The sequence below is a fragment of the Triplophysa dalaica genome, chromosome 10 (genome assembly GCF_015846415.1).
Source record: "Triplophysa dalaica isolate WHDGS20190420 chromosome 10, ASM1584641v1, whole genome shotgun sequence".
NCBI lineage: Eukaryota > Metazoa > Chordata > Actinopteri > Cypriniformes > Nemacheilidae > Triplophysa > Triplophysa dalaica.
The window spans coordinates 14,076,152-14,103,195 of NC_079551.1; the positions used below are offsets into that span (position 1 = coordinate 14,076,152).

The 27,044-nt window shown below is 37.6% G+C and overlaps 1 protein-coding gene across 1 annotated transcript; it reads right to left on the bottom strand.

The window, feature by feature from the left end:
* Positions 1–1,453: 1,453 nt before the first annotated feature.
* On the bottom strand, positions 1,454–26,863 carry LOC130430041 (stabilin-1-like). The gene is made up of 69 exons (XM_056758942.1): positions 26,603–26,863; positions 24,386–24,522; positions 24,186–24,301; positions 22,889–22,974; positions 22,687–22,756; positions 22,505–22,600; positions 22,282–22,392; positions 21,312–21,499; positions 21,036–21,166; positions 20,056–20,183; positions 19,881–19,957; positions 19,636–19,776; positions 19,410–19,547; positions 19,259–19,330; positions 19,062–19,175; positions 18,932–18,985; positions 18,615–18,695; positions 17,632–17,790; positions 17,456–17,518; positions 17,263–17,361; positions 17,098–17,184; positions 16,899–17,010; positions 15,167–15,353; positions 14,985–15,078; positions 14,658–14,813; positions 14,419–14,514; positions 14,167–14,262; positions 13,919–13,966; positions 13,441–13,568; positions 13,256–13,364; positions 13,067–13,144; positions 12,809–12,910; positions 12,443–12,547; positions 12,206–12,340; positions 12,007–12,135; positions 11,839–11,892; positions 11,609–11,722; positions 11,327–11,522; positions 10,972–11,067; positions 10,843–10,888; positions 10,582–10,661; positions 10,376–10,501; positions 10,050–10,123; positions 9,881–9,952; positions 9,682–9,801; positions 9,501–9,548; positions 9,339–9,419; positions 9,013–9,159; positions 8,784–8,918; positions 8,646–8,705; positions 8,340–8,516; positions 8,035–8,121; positions 7,680–7,826; positions 7,190–7,246; positions 6,706–6,910; positions 6,442–6,591; positions 6,249–6,353; positions 5,991–6,098; positions 5,511–5,704; positions 5,283–5,427; positions 4,478–4,611; positions 3,918–4,083; positions 3,710–3,816; positions 3,288–3,407; positions 2,915–3,064; positions 2,675–2,773; positions 2,256–2,402; positions 1,797–1,904; positions 1,454–1,681 (listed from the first exon to the last, which is right to left on the bottom strand). Exons 1-69 carry the CDS (start codon positions 26,654–26,656, stop codon positions 1,643–1,645), a joined length of 7,671 nt encoding a protein of 2,556 aa, XP_056614920.1. The 5' UTR covers positions 26,657–26,863; the 3' UTR covers positions 1,454–1,642.
* Positions 26,864–27,044: the final 181 nt, after the last annotated feature.

Consider the following 27,044-nt stretch of genomic DNA (forward strand, 5'->3'; position numbering starts at 1 on the left):
TTTCATGGCACCCTTTAAGTACTTTACAAGTAGGTGAATTAGTATGAATTTGTACCATGTCATTTGTACATTGTAGTAAGATTTTACACAGATAAGTTAGAAGGTGAGGCTGGGTTTTACACAATGTTCCCAAGAATTTCCTTTGTTTTTGAAACACACATTTCGTTTAGTCATTAAGGCGTTTCATAACTTTTTTTGTATTTTCTCAGATTTTTGCAACATACAAAAATAGAGAGAGTCTGTGCTCTCTAAACAGTTTTGTGTTGTGTTTTACACCAGTCATTTTTTTGCTTATCGCCAGGCATGTTTTCGTACCAAGTCGAAGGTCTGCCATTTTCCCCCAATAGCAAACTACAACACTTCATAAAATTCTTGTAGTTCTCATTTGAAGGTCTCTTTCACAACATTGCTAAGCAAACACAAGGGAAGGTGTGACAAATGACACATTGGTGTGGCTAAAAGCCGCCCTTCTAGGGTTTCTACTCCCGTTTCGAGGAGGGATGAGTGCTTTGCTGTGAGCGCGATAAATATGGGGGATGGGAGGTGAAAACGAGCATGGTGGAGGAAAGCCCAGCTTTGTTCACTGCAGTCTTTTTAGCCTCTGGGTCCTAAAGTCCTGGGGATTTCTTCTAATTTACACAAAATTAAAAACCTATCTAGCAAAGAATGTACCGCATGGATCGCTGCAATATATTGTAAGAACAATGGCAGAAACACATTGACTTGAATATTTGATTTTCAAAATCAAACCGACAAGTGTGGTTGTTTTACGGCATTTATTTGAATACTGAATTGTGATTGGTCTATTTCAAATAATGAACCCGTTTATGTGTATCGCCCGTTTCTTTCTTAAGGAAATGCATTTAACAAACTTTTCCTAATACAATCTGCAGTGCCCATATGCCATCATTTGAATTATAAAAAAAATTGAAATACTGCGGCCTAAAAATGAGTTTTTTGTTGAAGCGTCCCAACCTGCCCAACAGGGATACACTAAATTAGCGTGAGTTTGTGGGGGAGGGGACTGGGAACCTGTCTGAAAACATTTAGGCCGTTTCACAAATCTGGTTTACGTATTGTAGTCACATCTACAATAGAAGAATGTGTTTATATTTTTGACACAACCAATAGGTAGCAAGATGTAAATCAAAGAAAATACAAATTCAGTCATATTTAATTATCCTATCACCTTGTTAGTACTTGCAGGTCATAAAGGACGTCAGATAACAAGAACAGGTGGTTGTTTTTTCCGCTGGGAGACGTTTCTGCTTTGCTATGGCAACCGTCTGCATTATGACTGCAGAAGAATAAAACCCTGTTATTATCTTGACGACACCTATGAGATTTGGGCTCTGCGGCGGGGACATTAATGAGACCCCTTGTTATAATCCCTGGATAGCTGATTTCCTTTCCCATTGGTCAAGAAAAGAAACCTGTCAAAACAATGGACAACTAAAAATCCATCTATTTTTATTAAACAATAAAAAAGCACCATCGCAGGCTTTCTGGAATGTGTTGAGCAAGTCCTTCATTGCTAGATTTAAGAATACGCAGGGTTGTTGAGTCCACTTTATTTGGCCAGGTTCTCTTCTCTTTGGCAGTTGCTGACTGCAGGTGACACATGAGTTTAGCTCCTTTTGTGCTACTCCATAGGGTTGGGTGTGTCTGTAGGAGCGGAGTCCTGAAACAAATGATTTTGTTTAAGTACTACAAATACATGGTGTCTTCTACTGTACATGTGATTGATGGCCCTTTCAACAAAGATTAGCCCAATATACAAATTAACAAATATTTACCCCGAATGGTTCTGCAAATGCCCTGTATCCACTATAACAAGGATTAGGAATGGAAACCAGAGCTGGGTTTCCACTGCCTTTTGTGGAAGAACCATCTTCATCTTCATTCTGTTTATGTGTACAATGAAAAAAGATGAGCTATTACATTAATTTACCTTTGAAACCCTTTGTGCACATGTAGAAGCTCTAGCAAATAAGAGTCTGAACCGTGTCATGGATACCGAAAAGCTTCCATTATGTTGGCTAATTCAGTGTAAAAACTTTAAAGCTGCAATCCGTCACTTTTTCGTAAAAAAATCTTTTGACATTGACATTGAGCAAGTGCATTGGACAATCATTGATTAAATCTTCAACCCACGTAAAGAAAATAACTTGCAATTTTATGTTTTAAACAGAGATGATGATATAGAGACAAGTTACGGATTGTATCTTTAAATATGTATAATTTGGTCAACGTACCTTGAAATACTGGAATCGGAATGCATCGTTCTTATGTTTAAAAACGTAGTACGCAAGTCCAGCAACAAGAACAATGATAACAAGAATAATGAGAACAGTGGTCACTGCCACACTGCTGGACTGTGTGACGGGAAGAACTGGCGCCACCTAAAAATTACCAGAAAATTTAGAATTATACATTTCTGATTGATTGAAAATATCTACGTCAGGACGTTGACAAATTTTAGCAGATCTGAGGAAGTCAAAGGGCAAAGGAAGACAGGATTTCTGCCAACGGAAGTTGTTGCTCAATTGTATGTGTGCATATGGCATTTCTGGAAATATCTCATTCTCTGCATTTACTCTATTTAATGAAAAGTGTGGATGCAAAGCTGTCTTCCATTACACTCCAAAGCTTCATAACAAAAGTGGCAACTTACATGAACAGGGGGCGCTCTAAACGGACTTCCAATGACATGGATCAGTCCATTGATGGCTGGAATGTTCCAAGCTAATATAACCTCCTCATTCACCAGTTTCTGGGGTTTAGAGTCCCGTATAAATGTGTAAAACACACCAATATCACATTCAATTCTTTGTGAATTTACATGATTATTGCTTCATTTAAACATTTTCAGACACACTATTTGTCTTGTTGATTTACAATCGATTAGGTTTACCTGAGACTGGCTGGTAGAGTTTGAAGGAATCATTACGACGAGGTCTGAGCCCAGACGAGATGGGATTACTGTGTCGTTAACAAAGTCTTCAAAGTAATGAACATTATTAATTGCTGAAACGTGATACTGCAAATCCCTCCAAGACAACGTCTGAAAAACAAAAATTAGGATTAGACTTGTGCCGGTATTCAATAATACAGCGATAACTGATTTACACAATATTTTTACTGTAGACAATTCAAAATACTGTAAATAATGATCTTTAATGGAATCAATACATGAAAAGCTATATAGTGACATTTGCGTATTAAAATGCTAGCAGACACCAAAAAAACTGAAAACTAAAAATAGTTTTCGTAGTATTGACGATTACCCAGTTTGCAGTGAAACCATCATTGTGAGGTACAAAGAGAGTAATGTTTGCCTGGACATCTGACAAGAGGTTCAGGAGTTTCTTCCCCTCCTCAGTGTCCTCTGCGTATCTAAGTAAAGTCTGCAGGAGAAACCAGTTAAAAAATCGAATGAGCATCTTAGAAAAAGCTGTTTTACATGCATTCTAAATCATAAACATCTTACAGACATCTGTCTGAGATGTCTCCTGTTAGATAGACATAGGAGACATCTCAGAGACGTTATGCATACAATGAACAAAAATACGTCTTACAGATATAATTAAAGACATCCAATAGACGTCTACCAGATGTACATGTACTATCAGGGCAGACATTTTGTTAACAGAGCTCAAGTTGTATTTGAACTCTCAGAGCATTTAAAGCCAGTTCATTGGCTACTTACACTGTAAAACGCAGAAAAGTTGGAAGTGGTGGCAACAACAGAAGCCAAATCCCCATTACAGAATTCCCCGTTGCCAACATACCCTGGTCCACATTCACAAGCCACCTCTGTACCAGACAAAACCATCAATTCATATCAGCCCATTCATATAGACAGTTTATTGTAAAATATAAAATGATATTCCAACTGAGAAGACATTTCTCCATACCTCTCATCCTGTAGCAATAAGCATCATAGGTCCAACTGACATTGACTGGCTCTTTGTACAGCACGATGCCCACGTGGTTGTCTCCGCATTTGGCAGAAGGGAACCGGATCGGATAGCCCACTTTCCGTCCCGCCATCCATCCCGCCACACACATGTGCATTCCAAGCTGAAAGCAGGAAAACAAATCATGTGTGGATCTGCAGTCATCAAGCGCAAACGTATCTGTGTTACTGCAGACAAAATGTATGAAATAGGGCTGCACGATAATCTGGGTAAAGCGATAATCATGATTATTTGCTTCAAATTTTAATTGTGATTAATAATTTGGTTATTATGTCAGTTCGGAACTTTTTTAATCACTTCAAAATATTCATTGCACTTTAATACACATTCACTCATACACAAATGAGCAATTCCTGAGCAATGTTTTGAGCTTGCTGTTAATATTGCATTGATTATCCTCAATTAATCACTCAAGGCAGAATTCATTAAAGCGATTAAAATACGATAAATCATGCAGTCCTAGTATGTAACAGGTGCTGGTTGGGGTTTAAGGTCACCTGTTGCGCGTCGGACAGTTCGGAGGTGGTTGCTAGCTCTGCGCCCTCTTTTCCACAAGCTTCTTGGGCTTTGCTGAAGTTTAATTTGTATTTCCCCTCGGACGGTCGCAGATGGAAAACGCCGGCTGTTTTTGCTACAACAAAACGAAGACAATGTGTTCACATACTGCACATAAAAGCTTTGCTCTGTGTGTTATTTATATGATTTGACATTCCACAAAATAAATCATTTATATTCTTAACAACAATTTATTATATTTCTAGAACGTAAACAGATGAAGTGCTGCTTGCTCATAAAAAAAGGATTGTGTCCTTCACAATCCAGCTGCTATGCTGTTGCTAAGGGATTAAAAATGGTTTTAATATCATTAAATGTTTTAATATCATTAATGTGCATTCGCCAGGGTGTGCTGGGTGGTTGCTATAGCCACCCAGTTGCTATGCTGTTGCTAGGGCATTCAAAATGGTTATGTCATTGCTATGCGGTCACTAGGGTGGCTGCCATCCAGTTGCTATGCTGTTGCTAAAGCTCATTACTGTGTGGTCACCAGACTGCCCTGGATGTTTGCCACAGCCACCCAGTTGCTATGCTGTTGCTAAGCAATTCAAAATGGTTTTTACATCATGACTTAGATGTCATTATAGGGTGTCCCAAATGGTTGCCAAAGCTACTCAGCTATTCCGTTGCTAAGGCATTCAAAATGATTTTTAGCTCACTCAACATCCAGCATAGGTCGATTTACCAACTAGACCAGCCTGTCTTTTCAGCAAGGTCTAAAAAAATAAAACACACAAAATTTCTTACTGTGGAAATGAAGGTCTTTGCAAGAAGCTTTGGGGTCGCAACCTCCGTTGTCCTCCAAACAGCGGTCAACAGGAGGCACAACCTTCTCCAAACACTGGATCCCGTTTCCAACGTACCCCTGGAGACACTGGCAACTCCTCTTATTCTGACACAAAAAATAAACACTCCACATGACCCACATCTTGACAACCCTTTTCAAAGTAAATTGAGAAGGGAAAACTCCCTTACAGGTCTATTAAAAATGCATATCGCAAAATCGCTGCAGCCTCCGTTAGCCTCTTCCAGGCAGGGGTTGATGGGCGAACAATCGTACCCATCTCCGGAATAGCCCGTAACACAAGAACAAGTGATGTTGATCCCGGTTTGTAGGCAATCTGCCTGATCGTGACAACCTCCGTTATACTTGATGCAGAGATCTGGAGCTGTGAAGACAACGAAACTCAACAACCAAACCAATTGTTACCGAAACCTTGAATTGCTACAATAGGAACTGATCAGGAAGTGTGATAACTTGCATTGCTTTTTTAAATGTATTCTTAATATTGATTTAAATATTAAAATTCTATGCTAAATCGAAAGGTCTGTTTTAGAAGATACCGTTAAAATCATGTTCTGACTGAGCTCATGTTTAGTTTAAATCTGGCTTTGCTTCTCAATCCGATCAACAAATAAAATCGTATTATATGTTACATGAGTTAGTAGACCAACCTGTGCAGTTGACACCATTTCCTTCATAGGGCGGCACACATTCACACTGATTTCCAGGATTACAGACTGCATTGACATCACATGAAGGAGAACATATTGGCTTGACTTCTGTTGAATAATTGAGACAAGACTCTCAGTCACAGAAAAGTTCTTGGGTAAATAAAATGTAACATTATCAAACGAACAATATTGGAAGGCAAACAACAGTTTTCCTTTAACTTGTGATTTTGGGTTTTCAACGCGTACAGTTGTATTTACCAATCACTGTTTCGCAGAACGTGCCCGCCCATCCCTCAAGACAAAAGCAGCTGCCGTTGCCGTCCAGGCCCTCATCGCATTTGCCTTTTTTGGTACAATTACACGCTGCGAACAGACACAAACATTACGATTGTGTCTGACCACAGTTTATCATACAATTATGAATTAAATCCAGCTGGGTAAAATGGGGCACCTGTGCAGTTGGGTCCAAAGTGATTCTTCTCGCACAGCTCACAGGCCGTGCCTGTAAATCCTGGGTGACATTTACACCGTCCGGATCCATCAAATCCGTCATCACACTTGGCATGTTCTCCGCACGGAGCCTCCAGACCACCGGGACAAACTAAACCACAAAACCAACACAAACACAGTTTGGGTTTTATACAACTGTACTGTAACTCAGTCCAATTAAAGTAGAATGAAGACTTTTTAAAGATGAATGTGTAAAGCTGCTTACCTTGACAATCTTTACCATAGTGGTTTTTGCAGCACTTAAAAGTCCACGCCATTTTTGTGCAGACTCGGTTACAGCCGATCGTAGAACTGAAAGAATTGTGCCCGTAACCGTACGAGTACAGACCAGGATAACGATAGTAACCAGAGGAAAATGGCCGCCGACTCAAGTAAGGCGAGTATGATCGTCTACAGATGTTAGTTTTGTTCTGTAAGAAGATAATAATGGATTGACCCAACTATTTAGCACTTTTGTCTCGTTTTCCAGTAAATAAATTTAAACAGTAAAGCAATTATACCTAAATTTACGAACATTTTTGTATATTAAAAAAAATATTTTACTGGAAACGACACAAAATACAGATTAAGAAAATATGTTTTTTGCATTGTGTGTTGTTGTGCCCCGTCAATTAGTGGTAATTTTTTTTCTTTATAAAAACTGAGCTTAAGTCATTTACATTATTTTGTAAGAATAGAGATTCACTCACTGTGTCTTCAGTTCCGAGAGGACATTGGACCGGAAAAGCGCAAGAACTGCATATTCCCTAGAGACAAATAAACATATTGTGAAATTGTATTTCTTCAAGAAGAAATAAAAAAATAACATAATTCACAATTTGACATGGAGGATGTAGTGCTTGCTGTGACCATAAACTGGATCAGGTTGGATCTTAAAACAAAATACCCATGGGCACAGAGTTCAGATCGGCAACCCAAAAGGTTTCCAAAAAACTTCACCACCGAGATCTTATCTCTCCTGATGATAACCAGGACCTTTTGGTCTGCTTCAAAGGAAATCCAGGCGAAATGTTGACTCCCTTTCCCAATGTCACAGGGCCCAGAAGAAGCCGAGATCATAAAATACGCATAACAAGGATTCTTACCTATTTCAATTCAAAACGACCCCAAATTTGTCAGTCGTTATATGAGCTCTCTAAACATCTTTACTCATCTTCCAGAAAGATAGAGGTTTCACACCTTTGTCTCTGTACTGGCAAAGTCATCACAGCGTGCACCAATGCTCGGCGGTTCCAGAAGCTGGTCAATCCCATGAGCGATTCCTGATTCAAACTGCATGTTTCGAGATACAATTCTGGCATTGTTTCCACCAATTAAAATATCACCCTAAAAATCAACATTGAGTGGTAAGTTACAGGTTCATTGCACATAAGTTAAACTGCAATTTAAAAATGATGTCTTCATCCAATCTAATTTGCTTTTCATGCACTAAGGCTTCAACTAAAGCCCAAAATATACTATCCACAATGTCTGGAGAACAGGCTCATAACATAAGAAGACATATTTTCACAACATTTTATAGAAAAAAAATCACAATTGAGTCTTTGTTGCAGCTGAAGGTGATCTCTGTTCCAAACAATGTTGTCACTTTCTTCTCGGAAGGAAGAGCAAGAGCGATGGTCTGTAAACAACAATGTTGAAGGAGGGTTCAATTAAAGAACAGTTTACCAAAACATGTATTCATCGCTCCAAGCCATGTCCCCATCATATATAATCCATAGAGGTAAAGAAAGTCGTACAAGTTTGACATGAGGAGAAACATTTTGGGGTGAACCTTTTCTTTCAGATGTAAATAACACGTCCCGTGACACCACAACAATAACCGTGCGAATTTCGTACCTTCTGGTCACGCACTATGTGAGATTTGAGGTAGGCTTGCAGTTTGTCGCGATGCTCCTCTGTGTATAACCACGTCTTTCTCGCTTCGGGGAGATTGTTGAAAACGTCGTCGGTTGGCCAGAACATGGTGAAAGGGTAAAAGGGTTTATGTAGCACCAAGTGCATCATGTCAGCATCCTGTTGAGGTTTAAACAAAAGACAAACATTAAAAAATGTAAATATAAATTATTTTAAATGCATTTGTATGAGGCTTTTGTATAACATTTTTAAATGAAAGGAAGCTGTGAGAAACCCAGACTTGCATACCTTAAGAAGCTTGCTGAAGATTTTGAAGCCGTACTGCTCTGCAGCGGCAGTAACGTTCAACTGTAACAGAAAAAATTTGCGTTGAAAACTCAAATTCAAAAAAAATTCTACAGAGAATCTGGCGGTTGAGTTACGTACATCAATGCGTTTCTCCGGCCTGTTCACCGGCAGTTCGTATGGAAAGATGACTTTGTCTATGAAATGTATGACTCCATTGATACACTCGTAATCGCTGGTGATGATCTTTGCATAGTCGTTGATATGCACAACACCCTGCGTGACATCAAATAAAAATAAAAGTTAGAAACTGAAACTCAATGTTTCTCCAGACGAAAATGTAACACATTTTGGGTGCGTGTAAACTCACATCTTTAACGCTGAAGCGTAATTTATGTCCGCTACTGGACATAACCTCCTTAACAGACCTCAGGTCTGATTCTCGAAGTTCTTCACAACCAACGATGTGATTCCTCAACAGGTCTGGAGTGAAACTTTTATTCAGCCACGCCTCAACCTGAGGAAGAAACAAGAAAAGATACTATAAAAAATTAAATAAAAATAAATTTTCCTGAAACATCAGTTCACGTTTTTATAAATGAAACTACATTAATTCGTATAAAGAACAGTAAACATTTTATCAAAATGGTAAATTAGCTATATTTGTGTGATGTGGTTGTGTAAGTGTTGTAGTACCGTAAGGTTAACAACATAATCAGTGTGAGGTACAAACACTGTAAACGGCCCAGAACTCAACAAATCTCGCAGACCCAACACCTAAAAACGCAAATGTTTCAAATAATTATTTTTGATTTATTTTTATCTATAAGGAATTGTGTCAGTTTCAATTATACGTACCCCTAAATTTCTTCGAAACCAAGCAGCCTCGGGTTTACGAAGAAACTCCTGTGAACAAGCAACATTAAGATTGATTTTAAAGGCTAAAGAATTGTTATTTAATATAATGAATAAATTAGGTATAATTCATAATTAGCTATACTGTATAATTCATGTGAAATAAATCTTAATCGATACTAACTCTACTGACAGTCCCTGCACACTGTAAACCATCTCCTTTGTATCCAAAATAGCAGGAACAATTGCGCTCCCCGTTTCCGATGTTTTTGCAGATAGCATTAGAACTGCAGCCACCGTTATTCTAGAACACGAAAAAACATGTTATACCATAAATAAATAGAGTAAATGAATAAATTTATTCTGTCGGTGAAATCGGTTACCTGCCGACATGGATTAAGTGCCAGACATCTATGACCTATGGATGTGAAACCTGACCTGCATGTGCACGCGACCTTGAGCAAAAATATCACAAATATAACCAAAACCATTTGAACAATTTGGTGATTTGTTTAACAGCTGTTAAAAGTGAATTAAAAAGGTCGCACAAACCCTGTGAGGTCCTGTTTTTAAGCACAAAGCATTTATGTCACATCCTCCATTGTCCACTAAACAGGGATCGATTTCTGAAAAAATATGAAACAACATAAAATTACACAACTTTAGATAATAGATCTCGCCAAAACTAAAATTGGCCAGTTAAAATTTCAATTCAGATTTCTAAATACACAATTTTGCCCAGCCATGAAACAAAAGCAACATTCAAACTGTTAACAAAATAAACTTGTCCTGGAGATCATTGTAAGATCAAAGTCATGTCCCAGATTTCTTTGGTCCACATCAGTCATTATTATACAAGAAGTGAATCCCACTTTTACCGAGACACACAACGCCATCGCCCATGTAGCCACTTCTACATTTGCAGTTTCTTTCTCCGGGCAGCGTCTTCTCACAGTCTGCGTTTTCTGAACATCCTCCATTGTATGTGGCGCATGGGTTAATTTCTGTGGAAGAGTCATTAAGATCAACAAAATGTAAAGCATTAGTTACATAACGGTCTTAGCTATAAAACCATCAAACAAACCTTTGCAGATTGTCCCATTGCCTTCATAACCAGCCGTGCATGTACAAACGGGAGGAGCTCCTGTACCTCCAGAGATACAGCTGGAACAAGATAAAAATAACATTGAAAAACAACAATACTACAACATACAAATTGTTCTAGAAATGTGGCCGGTGTTACAAAAAATGTTGATTCTAAAACAAGTGTCCAGGTTTCGAATGTACACATTTTTAACGTGTCCTCAGTATTTTTGGTCTCATTGTATATATTCTTCACACATACTTGGCATTGACATCACAAACTCCACCGCAGACATCATTAACTACCTCTGAAAACACGAATATTAATAACATTAGACAGAATAGCACAGTGAGCATGTATCGTAAATTGTTGTTTGACTGTAATACTGACCAACAGAACAATTCACTCCCTTCCATCCTTTGAAACAAACGCACCGACCGGATCCCTCCATTCCATCCAAACACATGCCATGTTCACAATGACATACTGTCAAACGACAAAAGCAACATTGCGTAACGTGTCGTGCCACAGGTGTATGTTCTAGGACTACACAAGTTTCAGCAACAGAATGTCCATAGAAAGACTGTTCTGAGCAATTCTCTAGATATGACTATGGTCGGGGTTCAAAATTAACAGTTAGGAGTTGTTGGAATCCATAACCCAACACATGAACAGATTGTTGATTCTGTTAAAAAAAACGTTCTTGTAGATGTTGATAACCTCTAGAGTTGTCGACTGGTGATACCTGACTTGCAGTCTTGACTGTATCTCCCGGGTTCACACATCTCGCAGGCGGTCCCGTGAAATCCCTCATTACAAAGACACTCCCCGCTTCCGTACAGACCGTCCTTACACTGGCCGTTGTTGGAGCACCAGTTACCCACAGTCCCAGGACATTTGAAGCAATTGTGCCCGAAGTATCCAGGACAACAAGAGTGGTCCTACAAAGATGTTGCGATCCTATGAGTTGATCAACATGCACTATTCATTGTTGTTGTGAATACGTACAAATGAAGAATCTAGATACCTTTGTTGTTTTCAAACAATTCACACTGCAGCCCGGCACATACTTTGACTTTTTTTTGACTCGTTTACGGAATCTACAATTAGACTTCATGTTTTGAGGGAACTTAGGCTGTATCTTAAGAGAAGAGAAGCATTTCAAATTAAATGAACAGTGATATAAAACGGTCAACTGCTAAAACTTACGTTTCTTTAAGTAAGACTGTAGATAAACATATTTGTTTTTATTCTTACTGGTTTGGCATTAGAAAGGCATGTAGGTGCAGCTTCACAATCTCCACAGCGACCCTACGATAAACAGCAGACACCACAAGTCTGTTAACATTTTCCATCAGGCTGCTCGCAAAATCACTTCAATTTTTAAACGAGCAAACAAGCATGCTGTCAAATTGTCAAACTTACAGAAACTTTTAAAAGCACGTCTTTACTGCAGAGGTTCTTGTGAATGTCTAAGACACGTGGGATCCCGAACAAGCTGCCTCGTCTCATCTCGATGAAAGTTCCGTTCAAGGGAACGTCATTTGCCATGGTCTAGTTGAGAAAACGGGTTATAAGCATAACATTTCATCTAAACAGAGATTTGTTGTCGATGGTGTAATACCTGATTGTCGGTGTCGACGTAAAACATGATTTGAGTGCCGTTGTTCAAAAATGTGGTTTTAAAGATTCCATCGCCCAAGTGATGAGGTAAGAGATGCTCGCTAATAACAACGTGATATTTCACAATGTCTAAGCTCTGTTGATCAAGAAATAGTTTCTTTTATTAATTTAGTTTTGTTGACATCTCATGTGACAACATTACAATAAGATTCAAATACAGATTCAACCGTCCACTTACCAGCTGTGTAGAGTTTGTTTTATTCAGGTAGTCCCGTATGGCACTATCGTTTGGGATGAAGATGGTGAAATCGTTAGTCGGGATACTTCTTTCCAAGTTGTATAGCTACGATAAAATTGATTGTACAAAATCAGTAATGAGTGCAATAGTCAAAAAATATGTAATGTTCAAACTTAATGTAGGTCATGTTAAAAAAAGCCAAACGAAGACCACTTTAGCCCGTTGCATTATGGGTATTAAGTGAGAATTCAAATTGTGCATGCTCATTGCAATTCTTGTTTGTTATGACGTTCTATAACTAAAATGCAGAACATCAAATTGACAACAACTTTGTATTAAAATTTGTATAGAACCACAGAAACTCACCAGTGCCGCCTGATAGAAAAGACTGAATTCTTGTGTGTTATTCAAAACCTCCATTAAAGTGGGGGGAGGTGGAGGAATATCAGAAAGAGGAGGTCGAAGGACCTGAGAAAGACAGTTGTATTTTAGGTCTTGACTTTTATTTAGATCCTATAAAAATATCTGGTTCCTAGCTTTGGTCCATTGACATCAATTCAGTCATATCAGGATAGTCACTAAACCCTTAATGCTAATAACATAACGTCTATGCAAATTCATTACCATGTCAATGATGTGAATGCAACCATTTATTGTCTTCAGGTCTGGAACGACGATTGTGGCATCGCCAATCATGAGCTCCTAGGGACATAAAGGATGAACAGGTTCAAGAGAAGCTATTGTTACATAATTTGGAAACAATCATTTTAAGATTGTAGTTATTTTACGAGTCGGGTTATATGTGACTGTTACCTTTCCTTTGCTTTGAACCCCCCATTTCGTTTTGCCCATCGTAGGGACTGTTTTACCAACTTGCTGCTTGAGATCTTCGGAGGTGTAGATTCCATCTAAAAAGTGAACTCTACACGAAATAACATCCACATGATTCAATGATGATATATCAGGAAACATTTCTTGATCTCGACCCAAATCTTTACCGTAGGAGATGAGGAAGTCTGTAATATGTATACCAAAAGTCCTCTTCGGATTTGCTGAGGTTTCTGAAAGCAGTTAGGGTGGGAACTAAAGCCGTAACCCTGCTGTCACTGTTGATCACGAAATGCCTCTGCAGTGGCGAATAAAACAATTCGAAAATGAAATAAAGATTAGCTGTTGTTGATAAACCTTTGTTTCTATGAGATAGCAATCCTACTACACCAGTAGCTCAAAAATCCTATGGACACTTCGGATGTAAAATCAATCTCAGGATGCATTGCAACAAAGTAGCTCTGGTTTTGGACAAAGCCAAGATCATCAATTGCTTTAGGATTAAAGTCACCATGAAATGGAAGTGTGCATCTTTTTTTTCTTTGATGAGCACGGATAAATCAAAAAAAAAAATTAAATTCAGATTCCCTTTTTCGAAATTATTCACATTTATGATGAATTCAATTTAGAAAGTAAAGGTGTACTTACTTGAAGAAAGCGATTAAAGTTGTAAAATTCTGAGTTTCCATCTAGTTCCTAAAAATAAAAATAAAACATTTAAAATGATTAAAAGGTAAAAAGATTGTATATCTATGCATTGTTCTGTAGTTGTACTCTAAACAAACAGTAAACGTTTTCTGTGTATATTATAACACACATCCAAGTCAATGCATGACACAAAAATATGAATATTACAACCTATGATGTAGAGAAATAAACAACATTTGTCACATTACCGTTAGCATGTTGCCGTAACACCTTACTCCGTCACCTTCTAATTCACTTGGGCACGTGCACCTGTGCGTTCCATCAATATTCAATGTACAGCTTGCCTAAAAATGTCATAACATATACAAAAGTAAAATAACATTGCCCGCTAATATTTGACTCCAGCTTCTGAATTTCGACAGGTTATCATTATAATGCCAAGACATGAAATGGTTGGATAAAGGATGCGGCAGATATATTTGATAGATAACTCTGCAGACCTGAGAGTGGCATCCTCCATTATCTGTCAGACAGGGGTTGAAAATTTTACAGACGACGCCGTCACCCATGTAACCTTTCTTGCAGCTACATTCATTCTGAACAGAAGAAGAAAATTGAACCCCTGGATTGTAAGGTTATGTAAACTGTGACAAAGTGGTCCAAAACTATAACAAATTTTTTTCTGGCTTGAAACAAGACACATTTACATGCCATATGTTATGATGTCAGTAATCACTACCTGTCCCGGCCCGGTGGCCGTACAGTCCGCATGTTCATGACAACCACTGAGATTCTTCAGTTGGCAGTTATTGATCTCCACACACAATATTCCATCACCTGTCCATCCCTCCGTACACACACAATTCACCTTTCCTCCTTCATACATACACCCCGCCTAAAAACGTGAAGAATCCAGAAAATACATTTCAAAAACATATATTTTTTTCATCTTTTTCATCTGCGTAACATCTTTGTTTAACAGCTAAACAACAGGTTTATATTTACAGGATTGTGCAACTACAATTATGGGGAGCTCTCCAGCTAAGGGAACAGACTGTAGTCTCACATTTGGGTGGCAGCCGCCTCTGTCAGGTTTCAAACACAGATTGGCTTCGGTACAGGTGTATCCGTCCCCTTCATATCCAGGCTGACAAACACACCTACAGCATAAAGTACAACACATTAACAACAAGCCCAAAACAAAGGATTCGTTCAGCAAATTTTGTAATTTATATCTGCAACACTAACATGGTTTGATCGTTGCGATAGACACATTTGCCGTGGATGTGGCAGTACTCGAAGACGCTGTCTGAATTGCAGGGGGTGGCGATCTGGTCACAAAGTTCGCCCGAATATCCCTCCGCACAGGATCCTCTCCTGCACACCCCTACGCTGCCTGGCCTGTTATCACAGTTGCCGTGAACACAGCGACAATCTGTGGGAACAGAGAGGGAGGAGAGGTGAAGATCATGGCCGCTGGTGTTCAGTGAGGTCACGGTTGAAAGAAGCCAAAAAGTAAAGGAAAAGACACAAAAACAGTTAAAAATGTAGCCTTTGAGAAAAAAGATTATTATTTACATGAATGGATGAGTAGATGATGGATGGTTGAAGAATAAAATAATAGATGAATGAATGAAAGAAAGAAAAAACAGATGAACAGATGGATGAAGAAGAAATAGATAACGAAAGGATAGCATGAGAAAAAATAGATGATCGTTTGATGGATGAAGGAAGAATAGATGATAGATAAAAGGATAAAGGAAGAATAGATAAAGGATTGATGGATAGATGGATGGATTTAGAAGGGAGGAACAAATGAATGGATGTATGAAGCAAGAATAGATGATGAATCAGAGTGGATGGAATAAAGAATAATCCATGGATAATAAATATTTAATGGATGGATAAAGGATGGTTGGAAAAAATGACTGGATGGAATAATTGATGGATAGATGGAAAGAAAAATAGATAATGAATGGATGGATGGAAGAAAAATAGATCATGGATGGAAGAAAAACTGATAATTGATGGATGGATGGATGAATGAATGAAAGGAAGAAGAAAAAAAATGGATGGATGGATGGATGAAAGCAAAAAAGATGGATAGATGGATGAAAAATAGATAATGAATGGATGGATGGAAGAAAAATAGATCATGGATGGAAGAAAAACTGATAATTGATGGATGGATGGATGAATGAATGAATGAAAGGAAGAAGAAAAAAAATGAATGGATGGATGGATTAAAGCAAAAGAGATGGATAGATGGATGAAAAATAGATAATGAATGGATGGATGGAAGAAAAATAGATCATGGATGGAAGAAAATAGATTATGGATGGATGGATGGATGGATGGATGGATGGATGAATGAAAGAAAGAAAAAAAATGGATGGATGGATGGATGGATGGATGAAAGCAAAAAAGATGCATGGATGGATGAAAAAAATAGAATGGATGGAGGAAAGAAAGAAAGAAAGAAAAATAGAGGATAAATGGATGAAAGAAAGAAAATGAGTTGATTGATGGATGAAAGAAAGATAAATAGTTGATGGGTGGATGAAAGAAAAATAGATAATGGATGGATGGACAAAAGAAAAGAAAAATAGATAATGGATGTATGGATGAAAGAATGAAAAACAGATGATGGATGGATGAAAGAAAGAAAAATAGATAATGGATGGATGGACAAAAGAAAAGAAAAATAGATAATGGATGGATGAAAGAAAGAAAGAAAGAAAGAAAGATAAACAGATAATGGATGGAGAAAGAATAGATGATGGATGAGAATGATGGATGGATGAATAAAGGAACTGGATAGATTACTAAATCAATAGATTAAAGTATATAATATATAGTGTATGGACAGATTAAAGATAAATGGATGAATGGATGGCTAGATGGAGAAAGGGAGAATAGATAATGGAAGGATGGCTTGAAGCAGCTGATAAACGAACAAATGTATGGGCAGAACGTTCACCTTCATCACATTTGTCTCCATGTTTTTTGGGGTCTGCACAGATGTGGCAGCCGACGCCCTTAAACTGCGGCTCACACTTACAGGAGCCGTTTCCTGCCATTCCATCAAAACACTATAAAACAAAAACAATAAGACCCGTAAAACTCACAAAACATTCTCCTGATGTCTCCTCAAGATTTCTCAGCAAGAACATACTCACTGTCCCTTTGTCATAACACGGGTTCTGAAAACCTCCAATACACGGTTTACAGTCAGGCCCATAAAAACCACTGCAGCACTCGGCTCTCTACAATAAACGTATCAGACAAACTATTACATTTAAAAGAATGACTCTCAAATAACAATCTTTCATATTTTATCATACCTTCTGTGTAGAGTTGCAGTATTTGGCACAGCCCGACTCTGCAAATGAGTCTGCCCATCGAGGGTCCGGATCTAGTTCACAACCTCTTAGATGATTTTCCTATGATGACAACAAGATCAAAGCATTGTTGATCAAATCCAATTTTCAGTTCAATTACAATAAAATATCATCAATGTGTAAAAAGCGTAAGTACCAGCTCAACACTTCCAGGTGGACAGTGCGTCTCATAGAGATAGCTACACCTAACACACGGACCCTTTTAAAGACAAGCAAATATTTCAGAAAACTCATAGAAAATTTCCCAGTTGCATGTTAAGTAACACTGTATGTGTAACAGAAATCCCTTTGAAAGGCTGAAAATGTAGGTACCATGATGATCTTGCTCTCGTTGACATCACATCGATGGGGCATTATGGGAACTATAGAGGACGGGACAAGAACTCCATCTATGAGGTGAATGATTCCATTGCTTGCAACAATGTCTTTGGCTTCCAGAGGTATTCCTTTATCGCTCAGAAACACTCTTCCCTGCAAGCAAATAAAGAACACTCAAATATTGTTTATCATTCATGTTTTTTTTAAATGAAATAAAAAATATTTCAATAATTATTTCAATAATAATTTTCAAGAGTCACATAAACCTATGTTTTATCGTCGCTGCACCCCCTTGTGTCCAAACCCCACCCCATTGCTTATTTTAAATGTTTTATTGTAACAGCGCCACCTAGTGTTCAAACTTCACAGATTTATTTTATTTTAAATTTTTTGTTCCGCTACATAGTGTCCAAACCTCACCCAATTTCTTACTTTTATTGTATCAGCGCCACCTAGTGTTCAAAGTTCACAAATTTATTTTATTTTACTTTTTTTGTTCCGCTACATAGTGTCCAAACCTCACCCAATTTCTTATTTTTTATTGTAACAGCGCCAGCTAGTGTTCAAAGTTCACGAATTTATTGTATTTTCACTTTTTTTGTTCAGCTACATTGTGTCCAAACCTCACCCAATTTCTTATTTTTTATTGTAACAGCGCCAGCTAGTGTTCAAACTTCACGAATTTATTTTATTTTCACTTTTTTGTTCCGCCACCTAGTGTCCAAACCTCACTCCTTTTCTTACTTTTATTGTACAAAATTTCAAATACAGGTGAAACCACTGTAATTATTCAATCATATGAATAAAGGAAATAGTGCTTTATTTTCCTTAATTTACAGTGTAGTGTCTAAACCTCACTAAATGTCTTAATAGACACAGAATGAGGCACTGCACGCTTGAACCAAATTGACAGAAAGTCGGTTTATAAATCCATTTAAACAAATCATGCCACTCCCCAATGCAATGCAGTCACTTACATCTCCAGAAACGTTGATTGTTAAGATCTCGTTGGCCATAGTGGTGATCTCGGACATACTGGCCAACTGATCCACAGTAACCTGTGTTAAAATCATACAGCGATACATCACGTCCACAAAAAAAGACCACTAGCTGTTTAATGAATGTAAAGCCTTTACATAGCTGCAGCCCAATATGTCTGCTCGAAATAAAATTGGTTTCATCGAGCCATTTTATAGTGCAACATTTCATTTCAATGTCTCATTTCAAAGTCAAAATAACAAAAATCACTGGCAACAATTCATGACAAAAAGAAAGATTTCAAAGAAGAACTCACAGCGGCCAGAGAGAACATGTGATGCTTTAAAAGCATCTGAAGTTTTGGTTTGGCCTGAAAGATAGGAATCAATAAATATATGACGATCCAACCGACTTAACGTCTTAAAAAGCAGGTAATGGACGCTCACGTCACTCAGCATGTATATGATGCTTCCATCCCTGAATCTGTCAATGGCCTTATTGGTCGGCACAAACACTGTCAGCGGACCCAAACCCCTCACGGGCAGCTGCGTTCCACAATTCTACAGCAAAAAAATGACAAACGTGTCTTAAATCCTTGAGTTTGTGAAAGGGACAGCTTCAGAGCGAGAGGTGTTCAACTCACGTCAACCAGAGACAGGAATCGATTGAATCTCTCATCTTCTCTGAAAATCTCCCCGATGGTCTTTGAGGAGAACTTGATGAGAACAGAACATGAACATTAGAGGTTGTGTAGTGTTTGGTCTTTGGGTTGCAAAATAGTTACCATGTGATACCTCAATGTTGTTATCAGAAGATTCCATATGAGCGAGAGTGAACGGCTTGTCGATGATGTGAATGATACCGTTGGATGCTGGGATGTCACTCATGAGAATGGTGAACAACACATCAGGATCTCTCATCATGATGAATTGCTGCAGCCACAGAACAGATCGATCACATCGAATGCGTAGATTGGTGGATAAATCAATGAATGAATCAATAAACGGAAGGAATGGAAACCTTGTTGGTTTTGAATCGGATCTTTTCCCCTCTGTACGTCCACAGATCGTTCCCCTCTAAATCTTTATAAAGCCTCTGTCCGAGAATGAGGTGATGCTTACAAACCTCATTCATGCTGGCCGTGGATTTTCCTAGAACTGTCTAAATAGCACAACATAGTTGTAAATAAAAAAACAGGAAACATCATGACGACATGAAACACAAACAGCTCGGCCGTAATTTCTGTTTTTGCACGCTCCACTCACTTGGAACGGATTGGATCCCAGTGGAATGAAGAGTGTGAATGGGCCATGTTGACTCAATGTAAACTCACACCCTTGCTCTGAAAACCAAAATGTGATGTCAGCATGGCTTTTAGACTAACACAACAACCTTAAAGTTACATGAAAAAGACCCAAACACTGGGCTTTGGTGACCCACCGAGCAGTCGAACACTTCCAGTGAGATTCCCCGCATCACTGCCCTCTCTGTCCAGCTCCAGAACCCTTTCCATGAGGTTACCATAGCAACGTCTGCCATCGCCAATCTGCTGAGCGTTGCAAATGCATCTGAGAGAATCAAATGTCTCGGTTTATACCCTCATCCTTTAGTGAGCATCTATCACGGCGTCTCTTTTCTTGATCCCAACATCTATTTCTGACATGACAGAATCACTCTTGTGCAGAGCATTCATTTAGATGAATCTTGATTTTATCAATTATGTCAGGAAACGTTATCATTAAATCGAAAGAGGTTGAAGTTGCACTACCACATTTTGTCTATAGAGGGCACACTTGAGCATTTGACGCAACATCTGTTTACATCAATGGTTAGTCATGTCAGACATCATGGAGTACAATGTGTAAAAGTGAGAATAAAGCCAAATTCGAGGCCAACCAAGTGTTTTTGCTCATTAGCGCCAATTTCTACCCTTTTGGACAAACGTAGTTTGACATCTTTAAGAATAAAAAAAGATCTTAACAAAGTGTATCCCCTTGAAAATGACTTTTTTCATTGACACAATAGCAATTTGACTGCATTACAGATCAAAATAATTTAGTAATAAAGTGTTTTTACTGAAAGGCAAAAAACACATGAAAGGCAACAAACACAAAAAAAATTGCGTTATTCACAGTATGGTATCGAGAGCGTCTCGCTATTATTACAATGGGAGTCATCTATAAAAGAAGAATACAACGTTTTTTTCAAGTATAATATTAGTATTCTGAAAAATGACACAATGCAAAAAGGGATTGTTCGAAAATACGCTTCATTTTTTTAATCAAATCTGAAGCTAAAAGTGTATTTTGTTTTTGCAGTGACCCGGACATTTCAGTGAGATACAGACTGTTGTTAGTGTGGTTTTAAAGGAAGTGAAAGTTGACTTGTCATGTTATTGTGGGGGGAACAGCGGGACAGACCTGGGCGTGCCGTCTGAGCTCGTCTCGCAGGTGGCGCTGCTATGGCACGAACTCGGGGTGCAGGCCGACTTCGGTAAGCAGCCAGTTAATGCATCCCACGGCCCGGTCCCGGGTAAACACACACATTTTGACTGAAGAGAAACATACGAATGCCTATTAATTATAAATGTAACACAAGTATAATGCAGAAACCTTCATTTATGTCTTTATAATACAAAATAAACGTCAAAATTGCACCACATGCAATCTAGGTCAATCCCTCAATACATTGCTCACCTTTCCCGGGCCCGTGTATTCACAGGTGGTGGAATCTTTCTGACAGCCTCCATTGTTAGTGTCACAGGGGTTGATGGGAACGCAGTGTTTCCCATCACCCACGAATCCCTGTTCACACGTGCACAGAAACTTTCCACTTTTGAATAAACATTTTGCGTTCGCATCGCAAATGCCTGGTGCGCACACACCTGCAATACATCATCGGTGTATTGAAAATGTATTCACCTATAATCTATCAACCTATCAAGCTTAATCACATATGATACATTCAGGATTCATGTAAATGTAGTTTTTTATGGTGTAAAACGCGGCGCAAAAGTGGCGCTCTTTCAAGAGATTGATAGCATGTTGCAGTGTTTGTTTTGCTGTTCCTATTATCCTTTCGTGCATTGCTATATGCTACCCAGAAAGCAGACTCCATCTGGCGGACGTCTATTTGACATCTACTTATACATCTGCAAAAGTTTGTTCATCCGTAATACGTCTTGGAGACGTCTTTACGTCCATATTCCGTCTGCTAAAGAATTGGAGATCTGGAAAACATCTGCTGTGTAAAACATCTGCAAAACTTCTCAGAATGGGCGATTTTGCGTCCATTCTAAATCATAAGCATCATAGAGACATCTTATAGATGTCTGACAGCAGACGTCTCAGAGAGGTATTGCAGATGAGCTATGAAGGCTGTGTGTGTTTTAGTCCAGTATGATTGTTAGCATGCTCTTGCAAGAGTCCGTTAATGAGAATGCAAGCCCAGAATGCATTGCGCTGATGGTTAAAAATATAAGGAGCAATAGTTTGAGAGAATAAAAAACGACAATTTTAAAGCAAATAGGTGCAAACGAAGTTAGCATCAAAAGTTATCCAAATCTACATTACACTATTAAAAATAGCTCAGAAATGTCAGTCTTTAACCTTGTGTGTAAATTGATTCAAATGTAAAGTACGATGTAAAGTATTGTTGAGGAAGTACCTGTACAAACTTTTCCAATCATCTTATACCAAGGCAGACATTGACACATGGCATTTCTCTCGTCTCCTTTACAATACGAGTATGCCGGACAGCTTGAACAAGACAAAGACACTACAAAAGACAAGCATATGCATTTTAAAAGCTTATTTATTTGATTTACTCTATAGTGTTTTAGCATATTGTAGTACAACAGGGTATTTAAACTGGTATTTTGCTGGATTACCTTTATCGCATATTGGTCCTGAGTATGGAGGTTGACAGTAACATTCTCCGTTACCGTCTGGTCCCGAATTACACTTTCCATTCACGCAGTTGCACTCTATAACATGATACATCGTCATTTTATAAGTACACAGTTTTTTTCCTTTAGAAATAACAATAATTAACTGAAGTTAACCGTCAGACCTGTGCTGCAGTGATCTCCATAAGCGTTCTTATTCGAACACTCCTGACAGGCGAAACCTGTATATCCCTCCTGTGAGGAACAATTTGAGAAAACGTATTATAAATCATATTTATTTTGTTCCTTTCAAGATTATCAAATGGAAACAAATTCTGTTCACTTACGGTAACACAAATACGGAGATGGAAGAAAACAGAGTTTTACCTGACAAACACAGGTGCCGTTTCCTGAGTCTCCGGATACACATGTACCATAACCATTACATGTCTTTCCTGACCACGTGGGACAAGCTAGAAAACAAAAACAATTGACTTCATTTCAAGAAATACGTGGGTCATAGACCTTGAGATGTCCCCATCAAAAGAAATGTACGAAAGTGATTTTATGTCCATAGAAAGCACATTAAATGTAAGTAAAATGTCTACTTTAGGGTTTCAACTAAGATTTTGTAGAATAAAATGTCAAAATAATGTGACATTGTCATTTAGTGCAACACAATATTTATGTACAAGTTTAAACAACATTCTGACTTGTACATATTGAAATAAATAAAAGAATAAGGGAGCATATCATAGTTTATTGTGCTTAAATTTAGTAAAAATTCTTATCGACAAATGGGCACACCTAGGATAGTGGCAGATTAAATAAAAAAAATTCATATTTTAATGTCATAAATTGATTTATGTTGTAAATATGCCTGAAAAGATTGTAACACACAATGACATTTTTATGGGCGTCTTCTATAAATCAGGGGAGAATGTTCAATATTTAATTTTTGCTCTGAAAAACAAAAATGCAAATAAATTAGACACAAAACTTTTCACTTTTTAAGTTTTTTAACAACAACAATTTGACCCACATGCATATTTATTACAAATCTATTTGGATCCACCTGAGGTTTGGTCCACCTAATGCTGACAAGTTCGTGTTAGATTCAACCACAGCATCACACCTGACTCGTGTAATGCGTCTACCAAACCAAATAATTAATTGATCGTTGTTTTAGTTTATTTCAATACGTCACTGTAAAACTTTGCTGTATTTTTGCAGCAGGATTGCCAGTAACTTACTGTAGACATCTTTTACTATTTTGTTTCAAACATAAACCTACCTAGTTCTTACACTTCCTTTCATTAAATAAGACTAAATATCTTAAGTTACTTTTCTTGCTATGTTCATGTATAGTCATTTAGGAAGTTTTACATATTTTTACTAGAAAACGAACAACGATGCTCAGGAAGAATGTCATTTTTTGCCGTGTAATGCCAGTAATAAGACCAGTCTCTTCTTGCTCATTTTGAATACAAAAGTGTATTAAATTTCATTTAAGTAAAGATTAACTCAAATTAAATGAACTAATAGGAAAATATGAAGTAATTTTCAAATTTACAGTGACTTACTGGAAACCTGCAGCAAAATTACAGCAAAGTTTTACAGTGTTGTTTATTATTGATTTAAAGTCATCTTGAAGCCCCTTTGGAAATCTGTCAAACACACTCACGCAAGCACAAGGGACCCCAGAAGTCCGGACAGCATTTCTGCTCAGTGGCCACCTTCTCACAGGTGTGCGAGCACCCTGAAAGCTCCACCTGACGGTTCCCGAGCTCCACGACATAACTAAAACACGGAAAGGAAGATTACACACAAACGTAATGAGAGCAGACAGAAGGAAAGATTTGGGTCAATTGGACAATTAGACACCTGCAGCCGGGGTTCCCTTCGTTCTTTGAGGTCTTCCTGAAGCCTCTCGGGCAGATGACAGCAGGTGTCGCAGCACAGGACGTGCAGGGGGTCATGTGCAGGATGGTGTGAGGGGTGTCGCAGCGGTTAGGGGTGGCCTTGACAAAAAGAGAGAGATAACGTGCTAGTAATTTTATAAAAAGTCTATAAAAAGTAACTTTAAATAATGTATGGGTAACAAATGTAACGTGTTTTGAGCGTTTTAAATGATCATTGTATGCAGCAAACAATAATATTTACTGTAATTTTTGTATTATAAAAATACAGTAACCATTGGGGGTTGATTACCATTTGTATAACCATGGTTTGACTATGAATAGCATGGTTAAACTGTACAAAAACAATACATGTAGAATACTAAAGAATGAATGATAGTAAACAATTTTCAAACAATTAACCGCGAATAAAAGCATCCAAAATTAAATTTTTTGTTTATATAATATATGTCTGTGTACTGTGCATATCCATTTTGTATTTATAAAAACATTAATACACATAAATATATTTCATAAAACTATCAAAAAAAAACATTTATGTATCATTTCAATTATTGGAAAATAAAATTAAATACATGTTAATGTTTCCTAAATATGTATGTATGTATATGTGTTTATAAATACTAAAATAATCTGCACATTACACAGACATTTATTATGTAAACACAAACTTTTATTCTGGATGCGATTCATCATGATAAATCCGTTTGACAGCTCTATAGTAAACTGTAGTAAATTTCCTAGACACTACAGTGTTTTCTTTTGAACCTATAGTAAATATTAAGGTATACTACCGTGTTTTCTACAGTTTACTCATTTACTATAGTTATTATAACTCATATATTACATTGTGGTATAGCAAATACTGTAGCATAGTATAGTGCAGTGCTTTTCATGTGGAAGACCTAAAAAATGGTTCATGCTTGAACAATGGAGACTACATATGGATATTATAGTGTGTGTGAACCTGACTATGCTAAATATCAGAGGAAACTACACTACTTACTAGTTTTCAATTTACTATAAATGTATCAATTAACGATAGTTAGTATATTTTAATATATAATATATTATAGTATAGCAATTATACTGTACTATAATGTGATATATATATAATATACTACATCACACTGCAATTTTCACAATACTTGAAGGAATGGGGATGTAACAATATTATCGCCATAGCAAAATTGTCTCAATATTACCGTGGTCACATGCCTTTATGAAACGATAGGTCTTCCGGCCCTAACATAGAGAATGTCAGAAAAATAATAGATGTTACCTTTGGCAAGGTCCATCTGGAGCAATTGTTTTATTTTATAAGAGGGATTTTTAGGTCCTTTGACCCATAAACTCATATCTATAAGCAACAGATCTAATAAGGGGAGACAGAACATTGGATGCTTGCGGCAACAAATACCATATTGATACCGAGGTATTACCATGCAGCGAGTTTGACATTGCAACACCCCCAGCAAAGGCAGATGTCTGAAAACCCTGATATTGTATGAATACATCATGATATTTACAAGGTGCAGCAAATAATATCATGGTATTATCATGGTATCATGTCCCAACACTATAATAATCAAATATATCATCAAACGTGAATTTACCATGGTATCATGTCGTATACTGTATGCACAATATTCTCTTATGATCTAATTATTGATTTATAATTTTATAAAAGGTAATTTTAGGTCATATGACCCATGAACTCCTACCTCTAAACAACAGTTCTGATTAGAGGATAATGAAAATAGGACGCTTGTGGCACATTTCCAAGTCGCCATTTTTAAAGGTGAAATAAATATTGTATTTATACCGAGGTATTATCGTGCAGTGAGAGTTTGATATTGTAACATCCCTAATTGAGACAAATGTCTGAAAAACGTGATATTGTACGAATATATCATGGTATTTAAAAGGTACAACAAACAATACCATGGTATTTTCATGGTATCATGTCCCAAAACTATAATAATCAAATATAAATAAATCTATTATCGATTTATGCTTTTTATATTGAATTATCGCTATTATTTATAAACGCCCCATTTAAAAATAAATGAACAAGATATTATCATGGGATCATGTCCAAAAAACATCAATACCAAACTACTACAAATATACTTCTAACCAAATTGCATTTGTCTAAATCACCGAACATTATGCATCTTACCTGAAACTGTGAACTCCAAAGTAGCACGAGTCCCACAATGAGAAGATAATACATGGCTGCTTCACCAGTGAGAAAAAAACTTTGGCACTCCTCAAAAGTTCTCAGATAAGCATGTAAGACAAACAGCGAAGGCCTATCCTATGAACAGACCTGATATCCAGTCACAACACTCAACACAACGTCTCACTTTCAAACATCTCCAAACCATCACCTCAGACTCGCTTTCCTCGTGTTCTTTGCATGTCGAGCCAACACAGAGAGAGAGCTTTGATATGATCACACACCAGCTCCAGAGATGTGAAAAAAACTGCCTTTTCCTGACAGGAAAATCGCCGGATTTCCTCTTCAGAGTCGACGCTTGGGAAGTCCACGGCTGTCAGCTGACTGGATTGCAGGGTTCAGCACAATTTGCAACAGTGCAACAGGCATTGGCACATTTTTC

What these genes read in the sequence shown, in the direction of transcription:
- LOC130430041 (XM_056758942.1), bottom strand. Translation starts at nt 26,656, where the DNA reads ATGTATTATCTTCTCATTGTGGGACTCGTGCTACTTTGGAGTTCACAG. An exon ending in AGGACCAATATGCGATAAAG is followed by an intron (nt 22,393 to 22,504) that starts GTAATCCAGCAA and finishes TGTCTTTTGTAG; the next exon opens with TGTCTTTGTCTTGTTCAAGC. An exon ending in TATCGCAACGATCAAACCAT is followed by an intron (nt 15,079 to 15,166) that starts GTTAGTGTTGCA and finishes TTTATGCTGTAG; the next exon opens with GTGTGTTTGTCAGCCTGGAT.